The sequence below is a fragment of the Gossypium hirsutum genome, chromosome D08 (assembly GCF_007990345.1).
Source record: "Gossypium hirsutum isolate 1008001.06 chromosome D08, Gossypium_hirsutum_v2.1, whole genome shotgun sequence".
NCBI classification, from domain to species: domain Eukaryota; kingdom Viridiplantae; phylum Streptophyta; class Magnoliopsida; order Malvales; family Malvaceae; genus Gossypium; species Gossypium hirsutum.
The window spans coordinates 5,749,009-5,769,930 of NC_053444.1; the positions used below are offsets into that span (position 1 = coordinate 5,749,009).

General features: G+C 33.3%; 1 protein-coding gene across 12 annotated transcripts; it reads right to left on the reverse strand.

Moving 5' to 3' along the window:
* Positions 1–2,580: 2,580 nt before the first annotated feature.
* Positions 2,581–19,280, reverse strand: LOC121220230 (probable protein phosphatase 2C 51). Of its 12 annotated transcripts, XM_041099639.1 has the most exons (23): positions 18,746–19,278; positions 17,887–18,145; positions 17,666–17,771; positions 17,439–17,580; positions 16,937–17,198; positions 15,037–15,404; positions 14,369–14,442; positions 13,455–13,599; positions 13,100–13,286; positions 12,173–12,407; positions 11,554–12,048; positions 10,840–10,897; positions 9,883–9,970; positions 9,102–9,176; positions 8,916–8,999; positions 8,614–8,757; positions 6,972–7,044; positions 5,171–5,253; positions 5,026–5,080; positions 3,978–4,050; positions 3,697–3,782; positions 3,201–3,265; positions 2,581–3,010 (listed from the first exon to the last, which is right to left on the reverse strand). In XM_041099639.1, the coding sequence occupies exons 1-20, from the start codon at positions 19,026–19,028 to the stop codon at positions 3,988–3,990; spliced, it is 3,279 nt and encodes a 1,092-aa protein (XP_040955573.1). In that variant the 5' UTR covers positions 19,029–19,278; the 3' UTR covers positions 2,581–3,010; positions 3,201–3,265; positions 3,697–3,782; positions 3,978–3,987. The 12 variants fall into 12 exon arrangements, with proteins under 12 accessions (XP_040955573.1, XP_040955569.1, XP_040955572.1 ...); XM_041099635.1 differs by having other exon boundaries at positions 3,697–4,050; XM_041099638.1 differs by having other exon boundaries at positions 3,186–3,265; positions 3,697–4,050.
* Positions 19,281–20,922: the final 1,642 nt, after the last annotated feature.

Below are 20,922 nucleotides of genomic sequence, written 5' to 3' on the forward strand. Positions count from 1 at the left end.
AGCGAGTAGGATATGGGAAATGGCAATCGCGTAAAGTAGTTTTAAATTTCAGTTAAAATTAAATTAATCATTTGAATTATTTAATTCGGTTAAATTTTTTTAAAATTTTAATTAACAGATAATTCAGTTCAAAATTAAATAATTAATCGAATTAATAAATAATATTATATATATATATTATATATTAGAATATTATTAATTCGATTAATTCAGTTAAATTAATATTATCAATTTGTTTATTTCTAATATATTTTATACTGGATTTAATAAAAAAAATTAAAATATATAAAATTTGATTAATTTAATTAACCGGTTAAATTAATCGAAATATTTCATTCGATTAATAAGTAAAAAATTAAAAATTTTAATTAATTTAATTAATATTAATTCGATTCAATCAACTAGTTTTAACTTTTTTCGCAAGGGAAAAGGAAATTCGAGGAGTGGGTTAAGAGTATATTATTATTAGTTTTAAATTTGAAAGTGGATTAGAAAGGAAGCATAAAAAGGGGGGAATATGTGGTTCCTTGCGAGTGAATTCCATGTTTCGATTCTTTTCTTTGCTAGAGTTTTCTAGCAATGTTGGTTTTATGCCTTTTTTAGTTAGACGATGTCAACGCGAAGCTAGATTTGAAACTGCCGAGGTAAAGATTCCACCGAACTCTATAATCTATACTATTAAATAAAAATTTTCTCATAAAATTTGGATTCACGTTTATTAGGCTATTTTAACTAAATAGCTCAAAAAAATATTATATTTATAAAAATAATTCAGTTTAAGAATAATAACTAAAATCACCTGAAATGAATAGTAAAATCGGGTTGTGGTCTGTCAATGGCTAGAATCAACTCATATTTTGAACTCATGATTGCCTGATAATTGTGTTACTTAAAAAAATGATTTTTTTAGTTCTGGCCTGTTAATGGCCGAAATTAATGTATTTTTTTAGATTGTATAATACTAATATACAAAAAATAAAAAAATAAAAAAATTTTTGAGTGCTGGCCTGTCAATGGCCGGCACCCCTTTACACGGAAAATTTTTTTTCGAGTTTTGGTCTGTCAATGGCCAGTACCAGAATAGGAGAAAAAGTAAAAAAAAAAAAATTTAGTGGTGGCTTGCCAATGGCCTGCATCACCTTTTTTGTAGGAATTTTTTTAACTTTTTCGTGTCAAAAGAAAGTATCAGTATACGAAAAAAGTTAAAAATTTTTTTTTTGGTGGTGGCCTGCCAATGGCCGACACCACTTTTTTTGTGGGATTTTTTTTTACATTTTTCGTGTCAAAAGAAGGTATTAGTATACGAAAAAAGTAAAAAAAAAATTTTGTGGTGGCCTGCCAATGGCCGACACCACCTTTTTTGTGGATTTTTTTTTTACTTTTTTAGTATCAATAGCAAGTATCAGTATACAAAAAAGTAATTTTTTTTTGTGGTGGCTTGACAATGGCCGGCACAATTTTCTTTTTCTTTTTCTCGTATTCTGGTATCGGCCATTGACAGACCAAAACTCGAAATTTTTTTCGTGTACAGGGGTGCTAGCCATTGACAGGCCAGCACCCAAATTTTTTTTCTTTTTTGTATATCAATATTATACAATCTAAAAAAAATACACTGGTTCAGGCCATTGACAGACCAGAACAAAAAAATCATTTTTTTTAAGTCTGACACAATTATTAGGCAATCATGGGTCCAAAATACGAGTTGGTTTCAGCCATTGACAGGCCATAACTCGATTTTACTGTTCATTTCTGGTTATTTTGGTTATTGTTTTTAAACCTGAGTTATTTTTTGTAAATATAATATTTTTTTGAGCTATTTAGTTAAAATAGGCCGTTTATTACATTAGTAAAATTTTTAAATTATCATTGAATAAAATTTTATTTTGATATTTTGATATATTTTAATTTTATTATACACATTTTATTATCTCTGCCAGTTTTTTATATTTATGCAATTTATTAAATGTTTTACTAAGTTGGTGCCGCTCTTAACTGGTCACCAACTCAATTAGGTAAATTATAGAAGTGTCTTTCTTTAATTAAATAAATTACATTATTTGAAGATATTTTAGAGGATAAGTGTTCGATCGAACCAAGTTAAATAAAGTAAAAATTTTCGAGCTAATCAAATTGACGAATCTCGTTTTATCATCCTAACTTGATTTGAATTTTTTTGAATCGAGTCAAGTGAAATAAAATTCAAATTAAGTCGAGTGAAATATTGGAGTTAAATTAAAAAATAAAACATATCGAATTAAAATCTTGTTGGAATATAACTAATTCCTTGTTAGAACATATAAACTTGAAACTATATATATCTGAAAACTCTATCAAGAAAAAGAGAGAATATATAATATTTTAATATGATAAACTTGGATTGTTAATTTATTTATTTAGGTATGAAATTATTGTTTTAGAAATCTTAACTCTTTTTATATATCCTTTAGAATTTTTTAAAATTTTTTAGATTTTATATATTAAAATATAAATTTTCATAAATATTTTAAATTTTAAAAATTACTTTGAAACTTTTTTTTATAATTTTTGTTGAGAAATAAATTAATTTGCTCGTTTTCAAAATTGACAAAGATCAAATGAATAATTACACCAACCTATTATTCAAGCTGTAAAATTCAACTCAACTAGAAACCTAAAAAAACAGAAAACTTGATTTGATTAGCTCGAAACTCAAAATTTTTTTTTATTTTTTCAAATCAAGTAGAGTTTTACTCTTTCCTAAGAAAAAAAAAATGTTCAGCACATTGAACCGAAGAGTTGCCTGTTTCTTGTGCTTTCTTTCGTTATTTGGGAACCAACTTTTACTCTAAATGAGAAATAGGATGGCGTGAGGACTCGTTTTTATATGTTTGGGTGTAATCTTTAACTGAAATTGTACTCCATCAGAGCTAATATCGAATCTTTTCCAAATTGGGAAGTGATTCCCAAAAACCTAATATCAACGCTAACTTTGACAGTTTTTGACCCTCTTTCATCTTCACTCATGCTATTGCTGCAAAACAAGAATCCGTCCATTTGAAAAAAAAACAACAGTAAAGTCAAAGATCATGTGTTCTAAAAGTATGGAGAATACTTGTATTATTTTCTATTTAGATCTAAAAGAAGATACTCTTGGATATAATATGAACAAATATATATTTTTTTAAAAACGAAAAAAAAGTGTTTACTTTCATAACAATGACCTGAATGTTCCGCGGACGTCTGATTTTGTGGGCGGTGGATCCAGTCTTAATAGAGAGAGCCACACCTTGAGCAGTAAACACAAATAAAAGATTAAAACCCTGTTAAACTCAAGAAAGCCGAATTTCCGAATTAATAATTATATCATTTGATTTGAATATATATGAAAAGACCATGAAATATTAAGGTTCAATAGTTAAAATATAAACCATATAAAAGGTTATGCAAGTACAAAAATTTTATACTAATGCAAATTTATCTCTCTGTATATAAATGTACGTACGTACGTGTATATTTATTGCAAATGACGTTAGAGACAACCATCATTAGAGCTAGAGTTCAAAATGCATGTGCTGTTATAGAAGATCTTACCCTAAAGATGCAAGTCTACACCTCATACTAAGTTAATCCCCTCTAATACTAGGCTATATCTGAGAGATCACTGCCGGTTTTTGACAATATTTTGCCCATTTTTCTTTCACGAGATAATAAGCATACCTTGCAGTCATCACTTTAGGATGCCATGATAGTTTCAGTCTTCATCTAAATGGCACCGGTACTCAGCATTCTGTGTTGCAGAGAGCCTGGCAATGGGTATTTCAAAATGAATCCACCTTCCATCCATTTTAAATGTATTCTTTGCAGTGACTTTTGAAACCAAACTTCCGACTTCCTCAGCCTTCATGTATTAGGTATCAACTTGGAAAATCGGAAATGAACATAACTAACTACTGAGACTTTTCTATGAACATCTTTAACTTTTGAGAAAAATGGTTGACCTGGCATTCTTCAACTTTTGTGAGGTTGGAAATACGGATGCCTCAAAGCATCGTCAACACTTAATCGATCGCCCTACAAAATAAAAAATGCATTTCAAGCCCCAACACGTCATATTTATGATCAATTATATATAACTCTCTTTTGTACATAAGCGGATAGTAAAATCAAGGAAAAGGATAAATTGCTTAGACACATCATTTGTCAATCTAGAAGCTATACAACATTCAACACCTTACCAATTTGTGAAGGAGATACAAAAGCATATGATGCTAAGAAACTATTGTCACGATGGAAAAAGCTTATTTATCTAAATAAGGTTGAAAGAACCACTCAACTACTGCCTTTTATGGCTAAAATAACCAAACCTCTCAATCGGTCGAGTCAAGTGTTTTAAACAGTAATTTGAGGTCAGTTTGGATTTGGACCATTTTGAGTTTGGATTACTTTGGTTTCAAGATTCAGGTCCAGTTTGACACTGCAATTATTAAGGTCAGATGGGTTCAAGTTTTTAAAATCAAATCAAACTATATTTGACATATCTAAATACATGCTCTTACACAATTTGAAATGATTACGTAAGACTGTTAAAAAGAAATTACCCGTATTTACAGAGAAATTACAGTTTTCTTGAATATCTTCAAAATTCTCAAAAACTATTTTTATCATGTTTTTTTCTTGTAACAAATGAATTGAAACTTGATGCTATTCTAAAGCGAACAAACAAAAATAGCAGACAAAAAAACAATTCTCATGCTCTTGACTACTTCAAAGAACAATGGAAAATTTATGGAGGCATTTTCCCCTTAAAAAGTCACTTGAGCCTATGAATATTACAAAGAAAAAGTTAATGATTTGTAGTTGGACACGAAGTTTCTACTAAACTGAAAGAACAAAAACATTTTGTATAGTTCCCCACCAAAAGCATTTTTGAATAGAAGCATAACCATGCAAGTAACAAATTAAAGTTTCATTTATTATCTATCATTAGATTTTAAAAAGCAAATGCATTAATAATTTTCCCCTGAAGTTGCAAATATGAAAACTTACAGGGTCCCAGCGTAACAAGTCACGCACTAACCGCAAAGCCCAAACATTTGGAAATCTGCACAAAATTTTGAAACAAAAATATAAGCAGGCAGTAATATTAAGACGTAGTGAAATCAGATCATCATATATTACAGAAAGAACCTACCCAAGCTTCAGAGGGTCTCTACTCCGTATTTGACGGGAAAAAAATTCTTCAGAGCATTTCCAAGAAGCAGGTGACATGCCAGCCTATATCAAATGAGAAGGTAAACTACTAAACATAGGAAATCAATTTCATGACAGGGATTCGAACATTAATAAAGGCATCCACGGAGCACCATCCATTTTAGGATGCATCGTTTGTCGTAACTATGACTTAAAATTTCATCTCTAGGTCTTTGTTAACTGTCTTCTGAAGAAATAAGGATGGCATACAATAGGAAGTAGCACTGAGCATCTAAATGAGTTCAATACAATTTTTATTCATTTGAACATTTTCTTTCTATTTAGTATGCAAGATAAGCCTCAAATTAGACGGTGTACAATATTTTCAATATTTGGATTAATTTTCTGCAAAGTGATATCAAGTATTTAGGTTGGAGGATATATCAGTCATTTGAACTATTTAATGTTCTAATATAGATACATAAGAAACTGCAACGTTCAGAGACTACTTTTCCCAAATAACATGGTCATATTCTTGGAGGCAAATTTATGATTATTAAACCCTAACCTTTTTTCCCTTTCCCAAACAAATACAAAAGAACATAAAACCATCAAACAGTCTTTACCTACTGATCCAAAACCCATGTTCAACTTTTGTTCTTCAGTGATGAGATAGATTTAAATATGTTAAAATTCAAAAATTCTATTCTTCGTGTCAGACTTGAACAGATCTGATTTTCAATAAAGAAAACTCAATTTAAAGTTGTGTAGTTTGCTACAAGCAAGGTCTCTCATACTGTCTTTAAAGAGTAAAAGATAAGACAGTGGTTGCAAGATCAAGGGCTGAATCGGAGTACAGTGCCCTGGCAATACTACTTATGAATTGGTTTGGTTGAAACATCAGATGTTGGATTTAAGCAATAAGAGATTGTGACTCTTATTTGTGATAATATGAAGCTTCTCATATAGCCTCAAATCCAGTGTGCATGAAAGAATTCAACAGACTGAGGTGGATTGTCATCTAGTTCAAAGCAAACTTATGCAGATGTGTTTCTCGCACAGTTAATGAATTCTACCAACCAACTTGCAGAACTTGTTTATAAAATCCTTATCTGGTTCTAAAATACGATAAATTTGTAACAGCTGGGTGCACATATAGATGCTCCAGCTTAGGGAAGAGTGTTAAGTATTCTGTATTTGGGTTTAAGGGCATATTTGGGATTTGCACTATTTATTGTTCCAATATAAATTCATAGGAGACTACCACATTGTGAGACTACCACATTGTGAGACTACTTTTTCTCAAATAACAAGTGAAAGACTAACGTATAATGAACTACTAATTTACCTACTAATCCAGTTAACAGTTGCTTTATTTTTATTTTTTATTATTCTGTCACATGAAAATATATTACACCCTAAATGCATGAATCACACCTTCATACTTACTAGCTTACACATATCGACTATATCTAATTGTGGTATTGCAATTTAATTCATAATCTACAGTGAAAACCTCAAACCAGATTAAGAGGATTCTACCAAGAAATGGTTTAATCACCGATGAGATGACAAAAAGGAAATATAATGCTCAGAATGGTTGAGAAATAGAGGAAGGAAATTGTCAATCACAGAAATTGGCTTCTACTTGATTCACAGCCTGTCCAACAAGAAAAATTCAAACCATGGGGAACGGTAATTGAAGGCGAAACATCAACCAAATATATTACTGTGCAATATTCTAACATGTTCTTGCAGTTGCATACATATGGATTCTTTTAGCAATGAGGATTGGAACTTACTTGGTTCATCGCATGATGATGTTTGGAGGAACTCCCAGTGATTAGAATGCACAATTCCATGAAGGATCTAAGCCTGAAACCAAGACTTAAGGAATTATAAGGATGCTAGACACCATTTATTCCAAGTAGAACATAGTCTATTATTAGACAAATCCACTCACAAACATTAAAAGCCTAGATGATATGTTTGAGCATAAAATTTGTTGGCTGTTTCAAATAAGCCATTGAGTTATATAAATAAGAGCCTATTTGCTAGCTGAAACACTGGAGAATAAATATAAGAGATCCGTAGGTTCTTTAAACATAATAGCTCATCTACTTCTCTCCTATAGGGGTGAGCAGTAGTCAGATTAACCAACTAAACCAACTGAAATCGACTATAACAGCTCCATTAAGTTTGGTTTGGGTTTAAGTCAGTCGGAGTGATTGGTTTGAATATGTTTATTAAATCGGTTTGCTATTTTATATTTTCAAACCAAACTGATTAAGTAAACTGACACTTGATTAACTTGTCTTATTTATAAGACCAAATACCCATACCCAGTTATCCTATGATAACCATGTCAACCCTATTTCATAAAATAAATGAAAAATCCGCAACTTCAGTCTTCAAATCAGGTTCATTCTATTCTTCTCTTTTCTTCCTCAATTTCCTCTGTGCCCACTCCCTCACCCACACCATTCAGCAGCTGACCAGTCAGGTCCAGGCCACAACCCTCACAGCTCTCAATGTTGCACTGCCCAACACAAACAAGCTACAGCAATCACCCTTCACCTCCAGCCTCTGCAATGCAGTCCATCACCCTAAAGGCCTTAAGTCGGTCAGTTTACTTTAAAAGGTCAAGTTGATTGATTTTATTTGTTTTCAATACTTGTAAACCAAATAAAGTGAACCGACAGAATGCTCACTGCTAGTCAACAAAAAACCATTGAAGTGGCATAAAAAGTAAAGGACAAGAACGCAACAACAATAAGCAGAATGTTTCTAGACAGTACAGTGTATGCTCCATGCAAGCCACAGAAGGCTGAAATATCTTCAAACTTTTTTTTCTTTTCTTACCGAAAGTTCTAACCTTGTAAATATACATATCAAATGAAACCCCACTTTAGAATTCATCTAAGGTACCAACATAGCCAGCACTAACCTCCCAAATCCAAAGAATTTGCATCTAATAGGTTCCCAATAAAAGCCCTCACTATGTCACACACACGGCTACAACTAAGATTTTAACTGTCGAATTAAAGTTTCGACAGGAGAGAGGCTCAAATCACAGCGTAATTTCATAAACTTCGCTAAATACACTTGTTCTGCTAACACAACATTGGTCCCATCTAACAAGCCTGTGTCCGAAACAACTTGGTCATTGCATTTCTTTTTCCTTAAGGACCAAAAACTGAGAAATGATTCTTCCCGACCTCATTTAACAAAGAAAAAGGGAGATAAAGAAATTAGAAAATCGTTAATATCCTTTCAAATTCATCCTACAAAAAGAGATGCAAGTAAGCTACATGACATTCATGAAGGATGCATTAAAGAGGAGGTCAGTATATTAATTGGCTTATCCATGTAAAGAGAAGCAGAAAATTAAAGGAAGGTCATTTTTAACAATTTTCTAAGATAAAAAATGTCACTGAAACATACTTATAAGCAAGCTCCTTCAAGTCTTCGTTCCAACCCTCGATATGATGATCTAGAAGAGTGCGTGTCAGAGCACTTATCTGAAATACATTTGGTGTCCCCAAGATCATCTCTAAGATCACAACACCTACGCTCCACATATCATATCTGTCAACAATATTTGAAAAGCACTCTACTAGTTTAATAAAAAAATGTAATAGAATTTGATCAAGAATTTGAAAAAAAAAACAAAAAAGTAAAATAAAATCAAAGTCTAGGAGAAGAACAATTGACATAGAAAAATTATGAAAAGGATCTTGACATACTTCAAAGAAGTGCTCGTGGGCCCTTGATACCAACTAGCATTAAGAAGAGCTTCAGGTGGACTATAATCATGAGTTTGCTCAGATCTGGAAAGATAAGAGTAGTTATCTGTTGTAAGTTCTTTTTCTCTTGGGAGCCAAACTCATGGATAAAGAAAAACACAGAAATATCTTAAACAGAAACCCCACCTAGAAGGTCCAGCTGATCCGTATAAATGCTTCAGTGTAAACCCATCTATTGAACTTCCAAAGTCAATGATGCGCCTAACAATTTGCAGAAAGGACATTAATAACATCAACTCAGATGGCTTTTAATGCACTTGTTTCTTACAAGACCTAAGCTTTTCCACGATTGCAAATGTAAATCATTTTATAAAAAATTCTTTCCTGTTACTTAACTCATTCTAAAATACAAAATTACTAAATCTGAAATTACATGACAGAGCAACAAATTTGTGCTATTTTTTGTTGTAAAAAGTTCACTTGAAGTATTCAAAACATACGTGCATGTAAGCCAAAAGACAGACACGTACAAACAAAGAGATCAAACATGGCTTACAAGTCTCATTGATTGACATGCAAAGCACTAGAACTTAGTAGTCGAGAAGTCTCAAAGAAGAGAGAAGTTGGGACAGAAGTATAGTAAAATAGAAATTTTGAAGACATGCACAGTGCAACTGAATATTGCAGCAATAAAACCTTAACAAGAATATGAAAGCAATAAGTTATTGCTGAATCCATTTTGAGCATGCACGGTCTGGCAGAAAGACTCAAGAAGGTAAGAAGTCTTCATGAAATAAAAGAAATGAGGAGCACTTCTAATATGGACGAACCATTTACTATATGCATCACACCTTCAGGACCTTGGAGTTTCAAATGAATGAGTAAAAGCGTAAAACATGCATACTAACATCAAAGAGAAGCAAATTTAACATTTACAACAGTTTTAATAAGATAAGAAGAAAATTACATTCTAGTGGTAAAATTCTTATCTTCATTTGGAATTTCTCTCAAGCATCTTCCAGTTTTTTGGTCCTCAAAGCATATAACCATGTTCTCTTCCAATAGGAAAAATGAAAAGCATACCAATTAGCAGGAAGTCAGAATAATATTCTAAAAACTAGATAGAAAACTAAAGAAACAAAGGGATCATTATGTATCAACTTATCCCTATGAACTGCAGATATGGTTATAGAATGTTTCACAAGCCAACTTCTAAATGTTTTCAAACAGTATCTAACAATGAAGCCAGCATTTATAGGCTTACAAAGATAAACAAAAAGTGGAATGAATATAGTGCCATTTGCTATCTCATTAACAAAATCATATCATTCACAGAAGTTGATAAGATCTTTAGGTTAATTAAGCAAATTTCTTTCGCTTACTGTTAGTACAACTTTCCAAGAAGGATAGAATTCTTGTGCTCCCAATATGCGACTTATCAAGTTGATGAATCCAAAATCATAGTTGTATTGATACAAAATAATAGCAGAAAAGAAAAAGTAAAATATTATAGTACTCTCATATGTCATCAAATCCCTCCCATTCCCAACCCACCAGGCTAGCAGTCTAGTTATCAAGATCAATGCTATTTACATGCACAGCTCTCATCTAGATCCCAACTCCTTAACCAGCGCATACCATAGAAACATACTCACGTACCCCAACGTGATAGACTATTAAAAGCAAAGCATCACAATTAGGTAGAATTGTACTCATGTAGCATATCTCAACAGAAAATCCAAGAGGTGAGTGTATAACAGGGATAACCCAAATATAATCATTTAAGCCAATGGAAACAAATAGTAAAGCTTGGACCTAGCAAAGGCATTTTCAGAAATATCCCAAGGTTCTTTTTTTCTTTTTTCTTTTTTTAAATTTAACACACAGTTAACAACACTTCTATAGAAGGCATTGCCATCCTCACCAGGTTTGATATCCCTGTGGGTAATATTGCGATCGTGACAGGACTTCAGTGCAACCAACTGAGCAAATGAAAAGCAAAAGCTTACAAGAAATCAGCAGTTAAATTAAGATAACAATAGTAGATACAATATTATTAGAACATGAGAAACTCCTAGAAGGAAACAAATATAAGCCAAAATATGTTACTAAGATGAGATTTGAAACAAGTTTTGCTAAAACTTGAATTACAAATTGTTCACTAAAGTCAAGCTAGGATGGGTTAACATACCATTTGGTACTTGAGTTTAGCTTCAATGTTCAATTTGGTACCCAGACCAGAAAGTATCATGTGGCCTAATGAATATTTGACATGTGTGCTCTGGTAAAAAAACATAGGTACTTAATTGGGACAAAAAACTCAGGTACCAAATTGAACATTAAAGCCAAATTCAGGTGCTTAACTGGGACAAAAAACAACTCAAGTACCAAATTGAAAAAACTTAGGTACCAAATTGAACATTGAAGCCAAACTCATGAACCAAATAGTATATTATCCTAGCTAGGATTTCAGGATATAGCCAAGAGCGATTGAAATGAGTAGTATAAGAAAGAGAGAAAGAAACTTAACTCGTTTGTTCAGTTGAAATAAGAGAATAAGAAATATGAGAGCTGAAAAAGAATATAAAAGAAAAAAAAAAAACTTAAATCTGAAATCTTTAATTGGAAGATGATGTACCAATTGCCAAATAAGATTGCGCATTTCTTCTTGTCCTTCTTCTGTTGTCCTCAACCAATGCCACCATTTTGATGGACGCAATACACGAACTTGTTTTACTTCTTCAACGCTTTCTTCAGCTGCATTATGTACGGCTTCTTCCATGGTATACATAAGCTTTGATAGTGACATGCCCTCGTAATGAAATACAAGCCATATTTCATTAGACCGTGATTCAAATGACTCGACATATCTTGCAATATGGTTCAAACCTTCTTCAAAAGCAGCCCCGTGAAATCCAGATTTGTTCAGATATATATTTTCAGGACTCAAAGTGATTCCTAATTCTAAATTTGCATCTAATGTGTCACCATAACCAGATTGTGATTCCTCTAAGAAAGGTTCCGATACTTCACCCGATGGAAAACTTCCAAGGTTTCTAGAGGCATTTAAGAAAACTTCACCAAAGTACTTCTCTCTTAGACCACTTAAGTAAACAGAAGCCCCTCTCTCCACCTGTGATCGGGAAGATAATGGCATAAGATGATCCAGACAAAACAGTAACAAACAAGATAGAACTAAACACTTATTTAAGGAAGATAAAAATGAGGTCAACATAAAAAACTTGAGAAAGATTTACCATTATGCGTTTCAGAATAAACAGGTTGCCATCAGAAGAACCAACATGACTATCATTCCTAGATGTATTACAACATGAACTACTGCCATATGTATCAAAATGAATATCACCAAAATTGGTAGTCTTGTTTTCTTCACCCCATCTTGAAGCATCACTGCCATGATGACAATTCCAACTAAACGACAACCATACCTCACCGTAAGAACCACGACCAAATCTTTTCTTTAGAATATACCTGATAAAAGAGAGGTACAAGACTGTCATAATGGTGAAATGACGATAAACAACCACCAAATTTCTATTTTTAACCTTTGTTTTCTAATTGGAGAAAACCTAATCATCTTAACCATAGAAAATTGCATTTCAGTTCAACATTTATCTATTGTTTGCATTAAACAGAACAAAATTTTGATCTCTAGGGAAATAAGGTAAAAAGAGATATTCTAATTTCCACCGCTTATGTTCTCCTAAAACTTTTAGCAACATTCGATATCCATTTTCCTTGCAGATGGGGCATCTAGTGCCCATCAATGGTGATTGTCTATCACCTTGTTAGGAACAAAATTGTAGGATTAGAATATCATCCACAAAAGAAATAGTCCACATCTTTTTCAATGACAGAAGTGTCTCTAGTTTAATGTAAGCCAAATTATATTTCATATTGAGAAAACATAAAATAAAGAAGCAACAATGTATATGTGGATATATATGAATATAAACATATAAATATCTATTTATATTACTTCACATACTTTAACATGAATCAGGGTCAATTTTTCCAAAGATCACTACTAAGGAGGTGGATAATGAAGTTTTTGGAGGAGATCAATGCATTTAAACTCAGTGATGGAGGATCGATGCCATGGAAGATAACCAAGGTTAATGCCAAATGGGGGCGTAAAGCATTAAGCAAAGAATAGAATAAACCTAGAGTCTGGCATTGGATACTCCTCTGTCCCATAACTTGAACTAGTATCATGGAAGGGTATGGATTCAAGAAAACCAAGGAAACTAGCGAAGCCCTCAGGATTTACACATTGATCATTAGCTCCATCAACAGTCATCCCAAAGTTTAAGCATAAACTCCGGTCATTGTACACATTTAAAGGTCCACCTGACATGGTTTAAAGAAAAATTACTGCAATACTCCAGTCATTGTACACATTAAGGAAGTCAATGTGCTTCAATTCCTACCAATGAATCAAACAGGAAAACCATAGTGAATCAAAGGACTAACAAACCCAGCCAGCCAGATAAAAAGAATAGATAGAACTTTACATACCACAGGGTCGTTCAAAGGCATTAGGTAGAGCCTGGGGTTGGTCATGCACATAATCTTCCTTTTGAGTTTGAATTGTATCATCCACATCATCATTGAGATTCTCAGATAAATAGAAACAGCTATAACTGCTAGGTTTTCCTTGAACCTATATGGTAAAAGAGAAACAAAATCACAAAAAAATTTCCTACAATAGGGTGCCAACTCCTACAAGAGTTTCTATCATCTCAATCAACTCCAATGACTATAATGCCAAATTACCTTTATGCCACAGGCATAGTACAACTCAAAGTCTAACATGACAGTAAAGACAACTAAACGGGAATTTGATTTTAGTTCCAAACACCTTGTAAGTTGTAAGAGAATAATGTTGCACAAAGCTTACAGTCAGCATCATAATAATTAGCCTTCAACTGGGAAAACGGGGAGAACCTAACATATAGTTGGCATATTGTGATTTTGATAAAATCAACTTTTTTCATTCAAACCTGACAAAAATATAACAGCAGGAGTCACTCAGAAGAGAGGGAATGAAGCAACAAAAAAAAGAGAATGCACGCTTAGATCAAAGCAGAGTTTCCCAAATTACTATCTAGTTTTCTTTTCCTCTCAGGTTATATATTTTCCTTTCAAACGAACAGCCCTAGTTCTTGCCACAATGGAAAGTTAAGGCCCATGTCAGAGCTCATAGATACAAAAAAAAAAAAAAAAAAAAAACAAGAAATGCCTTGCAGTTCCCCCAAATCCATGTTTAACAGTAGAAAAGGTCTTCACATCTTCCGACTTGAAAAGCCATACAGCTGGACAGGGTAGAACTGAGTCTTTTCTAAAAAATTCAACACTCCCTAGATATATCTCTTGGATTGGGGAAAAAATTGGAAATACATCTCCATAACAAATTAGCCTCTCATACTTACCAATAGCCTGTTAAATTTAGTCGTGATTGGATGAGTAGATTCCAACTGCAGTAGGTCTGGACTAATACCATCACCTGATCATGATAGCAAAAAGGAATTGAGCCTATTAAAAATTCGAAAATAATTATTTAACAAAGTAGCAAACATCTAAAATAAATAAATGAATTTAAATAACTAAGATGCATCATCAAACTACAGGTCAAAACCTACAGCTAAAAATGCCAAAAAATATAGCACATAAACAACATTTTGCAAGAGAACAGAAAAGATACATGACAAATGCACTTAAATGGGGGCATGCATACCCATTTTACGCCAGTGCATGAAAACTTACCTAAACAACGCCCAGAACATCAATAAGCCTACACCTTGCGGAGGAAACAACAAATGCAAAGAAAGATTATAGCACTACAATGGAATTTTCTCCACCAATGAAGATGGCTATTTCAAGCAAACATATGGCTCTGAGTTTTAACTGATTTGTGCATTCATGAAGCTAAGAAGAAGAGCACATATTTAAGACAACTTAGGTCTATTTTGAACGAAGCAGTGAAGGTCAAATTTATTGAACTTCCTTATGTGCAATTTCTTCCAATTATAAGTTAATTCAATCAGTGCATGTTCCATTCAAAGAACATTCACAAGAAAGTCTACCAAGAGATTCTTACTTGATCGTCCATGAATGAATTTTTGTAGTCCATTAGCTGGGAATTCCTTGGCCCCTTTCCTTCCACATCTTTCAGTCAGCAAGTTTTGAGATAGAAAAGCAGATCCCAGTGGAACCACTATAGCTGCCATATTGTCCATGCTGCCCCTCTCGAAGGCAGTATTCACTAAGCAATCAGCTAGTGAGAGTGAGCATGAAGAAGATAGTCTTGATCCAACAGTATCATGATTCTTTACTTCCCAAAGTAAATCACAAACATCCTGCAAGCTCAGCTTTTCAAAAATGCCATCAGAGCCAACCACCAAATAGCTATCATTAGCAGTTAGAGACTGCCAATCTGTCACCTCTGGTGCAGCGATAACACCATAACTGGAGAAACATGCACATAATAACTTTAATAAACTTCTTAAGAAAAAAAAAAGCTTTTCAAAATATAAGAAGCAAGATGGAAATTGTTGATTGGAAAAACAATCAAAATGTAGAAGTAGAGAAGAAAGCACAGACATATCTTAGAAAATGTTAGTACCATCTAAATAATAGATATCAAAAGTAATCTTTGCATAGTTCAATCAGGGTATTCAACATTTCATAGTAAAATGTGAATTTTAATAGTTTTTTTTATGAAAAAAATTCTATATTATCAAACAACGGTACAACACATTGCAAGGGAAGAGGGTAGGGCTCCTTTCCTTATCTGCCCTCAAATGAAGCAGTGCTACGTCCAATCACAACTATAAAAAGCAAGATGGAAATTTGGAAATTGATGATTGAGAAAACAAATAGAATGTAAAAGTAAAACAGAAAGCACAGACAGAGAAAAATAGAAAATGGTTTTTTGAAGTGATAAATTAGAAAACGTTAGCACCAAACAATAGATTCCAAAAGATTAATCTTTGATTGTCTAATAAAGATATTTTCCATTCTTATTAATAAATTGTTTTTTTAGATTCTTTTTAAAAAAAAAAAGAAAAAACAAAAACAAACTGTTCTATGTTTTATCTAAAAACAGAACTGCTTTCACAAAAAAAAAAAAAAAACAGTACAGAAGCTGCCAGGGAAGTGGGTACTGGATAGGGCTCCTTTCTTTACATGCCCTCACATGGAGCAGTGCAAGACCCAAGCACACCTATAATAGGCAAGATGAGAACTTTTTAATTGGAAAAACAAACAGAATGTAGAACTAAAGCAGAAAGCACAGACATGGATAACTGATAAAATGTTAGTACAATCTTTAAATAATAGATAGCAAAAGATGAATCTTCGCATATCTCAAATCAGAAAATTTCCCATTTCTTGTAATACGTGAATATTAATAATTATTTTGTAAATAAAGCAAACCATTCTACATGATCTAAAAACAACAAACTGCCAGGGTAGAAGGTAGGGCTCCTTTATCTGTCTGCTCCAACATGAAGCAGTGCAGGACCCAATCACAACCATAAGATGACATTAAAGCAGAGCCTGCTGCTAGACACGCTTCATCAGGAATTCACAGTCACATACTTGAGGAAGGACATATCAAATTTATAGATTTCTAGCAGGAAAAAGAAAAGAAAAGCCTAAAGAACCTACCTACTTCCAATTTTAGACTACCCCAATGCACATGCTTTAACATATAAATGAGAATCATCAAAGAAACCAATATATGCATGATAAAACACCTTTTTATGAACATAGAGCCATGCTCTGAATAAAATAACTCCCTCCCTTCAAAAAGGTTACTACGATGTCTGTAGATTTGACCAGCAAGTTCAGTTTTACTTTGAACATTTTACACTGAACCAAGCCATAAGAATTGTAGTCTCAAAATTTTCAGGAGGTTATAGCCAAAGAAGAAGATAAATTGAGGGAAGCTAGATGAACACGGTGCAGAGACTGACTCTTCCAATTTAGAACATCACCTTTTGTATGATACATCACCAATAGAACGGGAGATCGCCAGCTGACCATTCACACGTGATACACCACCCCATTCAACAACATAGCCACCAGCTGCTTCTACTCGAGACCTTTCATCATCTCGATCAGGGTGATGATCTCTAGTTAGTTCCTTGACAATATAACGTACCAATCCACTGGACGCAGCCACTTTAAAATTGGATCTTCTAAAAGGTGAAACAGCACCGTTGCGCCTCCGCTCCCTGTACAATTGTAACAAAGTTTCTGCAATATGCAAGTTACAAGAGATGAATGTACGTTGCCATGTTCTTGTAGATATGTCGAATATATATATCTAACTGTCATACTCTGACATGCAATGATGTAATTTGGCAGATAAAACTCAATGAGAAACACTTTCTAAGGGAAGGAGGTGGAGAAAAAATATTTTAATTAGGCTGTGGAAATATTTGAGTCCAGGAAAATTTTAGGTCAATTCAAGTGGCAACCAAATATTCATCTGACCTCTAGCCTCAGAAGGAGAATGGAATTTTTCGGAACACAGAATGGCTTTGGAATCTCCAATATTAGCAACTAAAATTCGACCATCTGCTATCAGTATAATTGTAGCTGTTGAACCCGAAGCAATGTTATTTCTAGATGCTTCCTTCACAGATTAAAATCACATCAATACAAAGAACGTTTAATGCACATAGTTCTGAATAAGGAAAGAGAAAACTAATTGACGATACCTTAGAAAATGTTGCATCTATGTCATGGATTGCCCTTAACAAAGCTTCCTTCAATATACCCAAGTGAAAAGAATCATCAAGATTTTCTGGGACTGAAAACTTAAATCTGAGCAAGCATTAATACTTTGGGTTAAGAATCGCAACAGCAAGCAACAGCTATATCCATTTTCTAAAACAAGGAACTCAAACATAAATATGGTCTGAGTTACACATGATATCACCTTTCAAAGTTCAAGCCATGCTTTCCAATCTCTTTGTCCCAATTAAGCACTTGGAAAACAATATCCCCTTCTCCTACATTTGGCAACCTACTTGACTGCTTCTTCAATACAAAGGAAAAAGTTGCATCCAAAAGGAAATATGTATGTAGAGCAAAATACTCCAGTAAAAGTTTTGAAGCCATCTCACTAGCTTCAGCACCATTATGACCATCAAAAACTGCAACAACTCCAACTGAAACTTCCTTAACCCCAATTTTGCCTGCTCCAATGTATCAAAAATTTATATATTAAAAATAAAACATAGCATGAGACGTAAGACAAAGTTATTAAATCAGTGATACGTACAAACTTCTTCAACCATCACAAAATAAGCAAAAATACCAAATCTTACATTGTTTAGAAAGATCCTTTTCAAACAAAATTGCCTCTATAAGAACACTAAGTCAGAAGTAAACTATTGAAGTTAGTAGTTCGATTTAGCATAATATCTCTCCACTTTTATAATTCAACCTTCTTTGGTTACGTTAATATCATTGCTACATTGGTTACAGTCATTAGAAAGAGCTAAGCATTTAATTAACCGACAAAACTTCATAACTTCAATCTTAAAAGAAGGATTTTTTTTTCTTAAACAAAGTGATAAAGTTTGTAAATAAAACAACCGAAAGCAAATTCATTCAATGAAAAACCCTAGAATCTCATTTTCAATCCATAGCATAAAAACTGTCATTAAATTGCAACATCAATTTATCCTTTTTACAAAAGAAAATATTAATCGTAAGACTAATTCCCCTATGAACGCATTCTAATAAAACCACAAAGCCGCACAAAAAAAAAAGATATGAAGAAAGAGAGATACTCGGGAAGGGAATGTGGAGATCGAGCATGCAGACAGTGCGATCTTCCATGTGCTTCCTTCGACCCTGAAGCACAGCCGATTGACAGCGCCCCGTAGCGGGAGTGGGGGAGCGTTCACCAGAACCATGATTCGGAATTTTCCAGCGAGGGCATTTAGGGGATTGGAACACCGCCGGCGCACCACCTTCTTTGTAAACCGTCAAACAGGTGGAAGATTCTCCAAGAGAGCTTCTCAGAGAGTACACCAGGAATCCTAAAACGAGAAGCAATAGTTTCAACGACATGGTCAATTAACAGAATCTCTGATTTTCCTTCATGGAATGGAACCGCCCTGCGCGAAGATGAACAGTTGACAAAAATTGGCGAGGAAATAAAGAAAGGAAATGAAATTAGCGCGCAAACTTCGTGAGGCAAAATACGTCTGCACTATTTTGCCGGTGGCTGTGTTGCCGAAGAAACCAACAATATTGAAAATAGAATTTGAAATGTAGTTGCTCAGTTGGATTTTGAGTCGGCTGTTAACTGCACAATCAAGGTTGAAGAGTATCTTTTTATTCTATATTAGGAGTTATTAATACATGGTATATTTGCAATATAGCCCTTTAACAAATGAGGTTCCCTTTTTCTAGTCCAATACTTTTAAACCGCCATTGTCGTCTTATAAAATAGTATTACGAGAGTTAGAAGCTTCAAAAATATCTGATTTCTTAAAGCTTTCCTTCTTCTCAAGTTTAAACTTATTCTGGTTGCTTTAAAGCTTTCTTGTTTCTGAAGTTTTTCTTAATGGCTTCAACTCCATACGAGTATGATATCATTCACCAGCCAACTTTTGAAGACAACATCATCTCACAATCTCATGATATTGCTTCCCAGTTCATCAATATTGAATTAACCATTGACTTTTTTTTCATATCCGTCCACCATGATTGCTTAGCAGACATCTCCACCATCACCAACCATGCGTCCTTACGAGAAACCCTTCGTTTCAAGCTCGACATTACGGAAAACCAGTACCTGTTTGACCAAGTTCTGTTTCCCAAGTTTAGAAGACTCCGAATCAAGACGGCCTCCCTTGCTTATCACAACTTCGTTCATGGAATTTTTGTACGTGGGATGTGTAGCATAGGAACTAATCGTGAAGTCTTGCCCTTGCGATCAGTGATACAAGCTTCCGTTGTGGAACACTTTCACGTTCACAGTGACGGGTTTTGATGGGAAGAGCTTTGGTTGAATCGGCATTGGAGTTTCAAAGCAGTAACTATGGTATGGTTCCGACTAAAGAGTCATTGGTTAAGGAGATGGTAAAGATGGTCAAAGTAGAAGCTGGAGATGAAGATTGCATGATATGTTTGGAGGAGCTGGAGGTTGGGTTTTATGCTTCTCGGATGCCTTGTTCTCGTACTTTTCATGGCGATTGCATCGAGAAGTGGCTGAAGCAGAGCCATTATTGTCCTATTTGCCGGTTCCAGATGCCAACGAATGAGGCTTGAAAAATATGAGATGAACTACTGAAAGAAAATTTAAAATGTATTTTATGAAAAATAACATGAAAACACAAAAATAATACATTAAACAAAATAAAAATATGCAACATAGGAGATTAATTGAGACATAGCAACAACCAAATGCAATCATAAATATTTTTGTTTAAAGTTTATCACTAACAAAAGCAAAAAATTGGAATAAATTAAAATACATGGGCTCATTTAAAGGGTCACTTGCAGTCAGAAAATGAAAAATTGTTATTTCAGTATCTTTATAAATACTGAAATTATAAATTAATATACTATAAATTGTACTTTAACCTCTCAAATAATAAAATTATGTTTTGACATTTCAAAATTTTATAATTAATTATCAATTCCTCTTAAAAAAATTTAGATTCACCCCTATTGAGATATAACACGAATATAAAATAAAGAAATGATAAAAAACCAATACAAATTAGTATGAACACGATGTGGATACACAAATACAACAAAACAACATAAACAAATTATTAATATATGGAACTTAAATAAAATTATAATTTTTAAATAAAAATAGTTAAGAAATAAAAAAAATTCTTTTTTAGTATTCTTCATATCTATTTTACGATTTATGTTTGAGGATGTCCTTCTTAACAATAACGTTTCCATGATTCGAACTTACGTTTTTCCCTTAAAAATGCAATGTTTC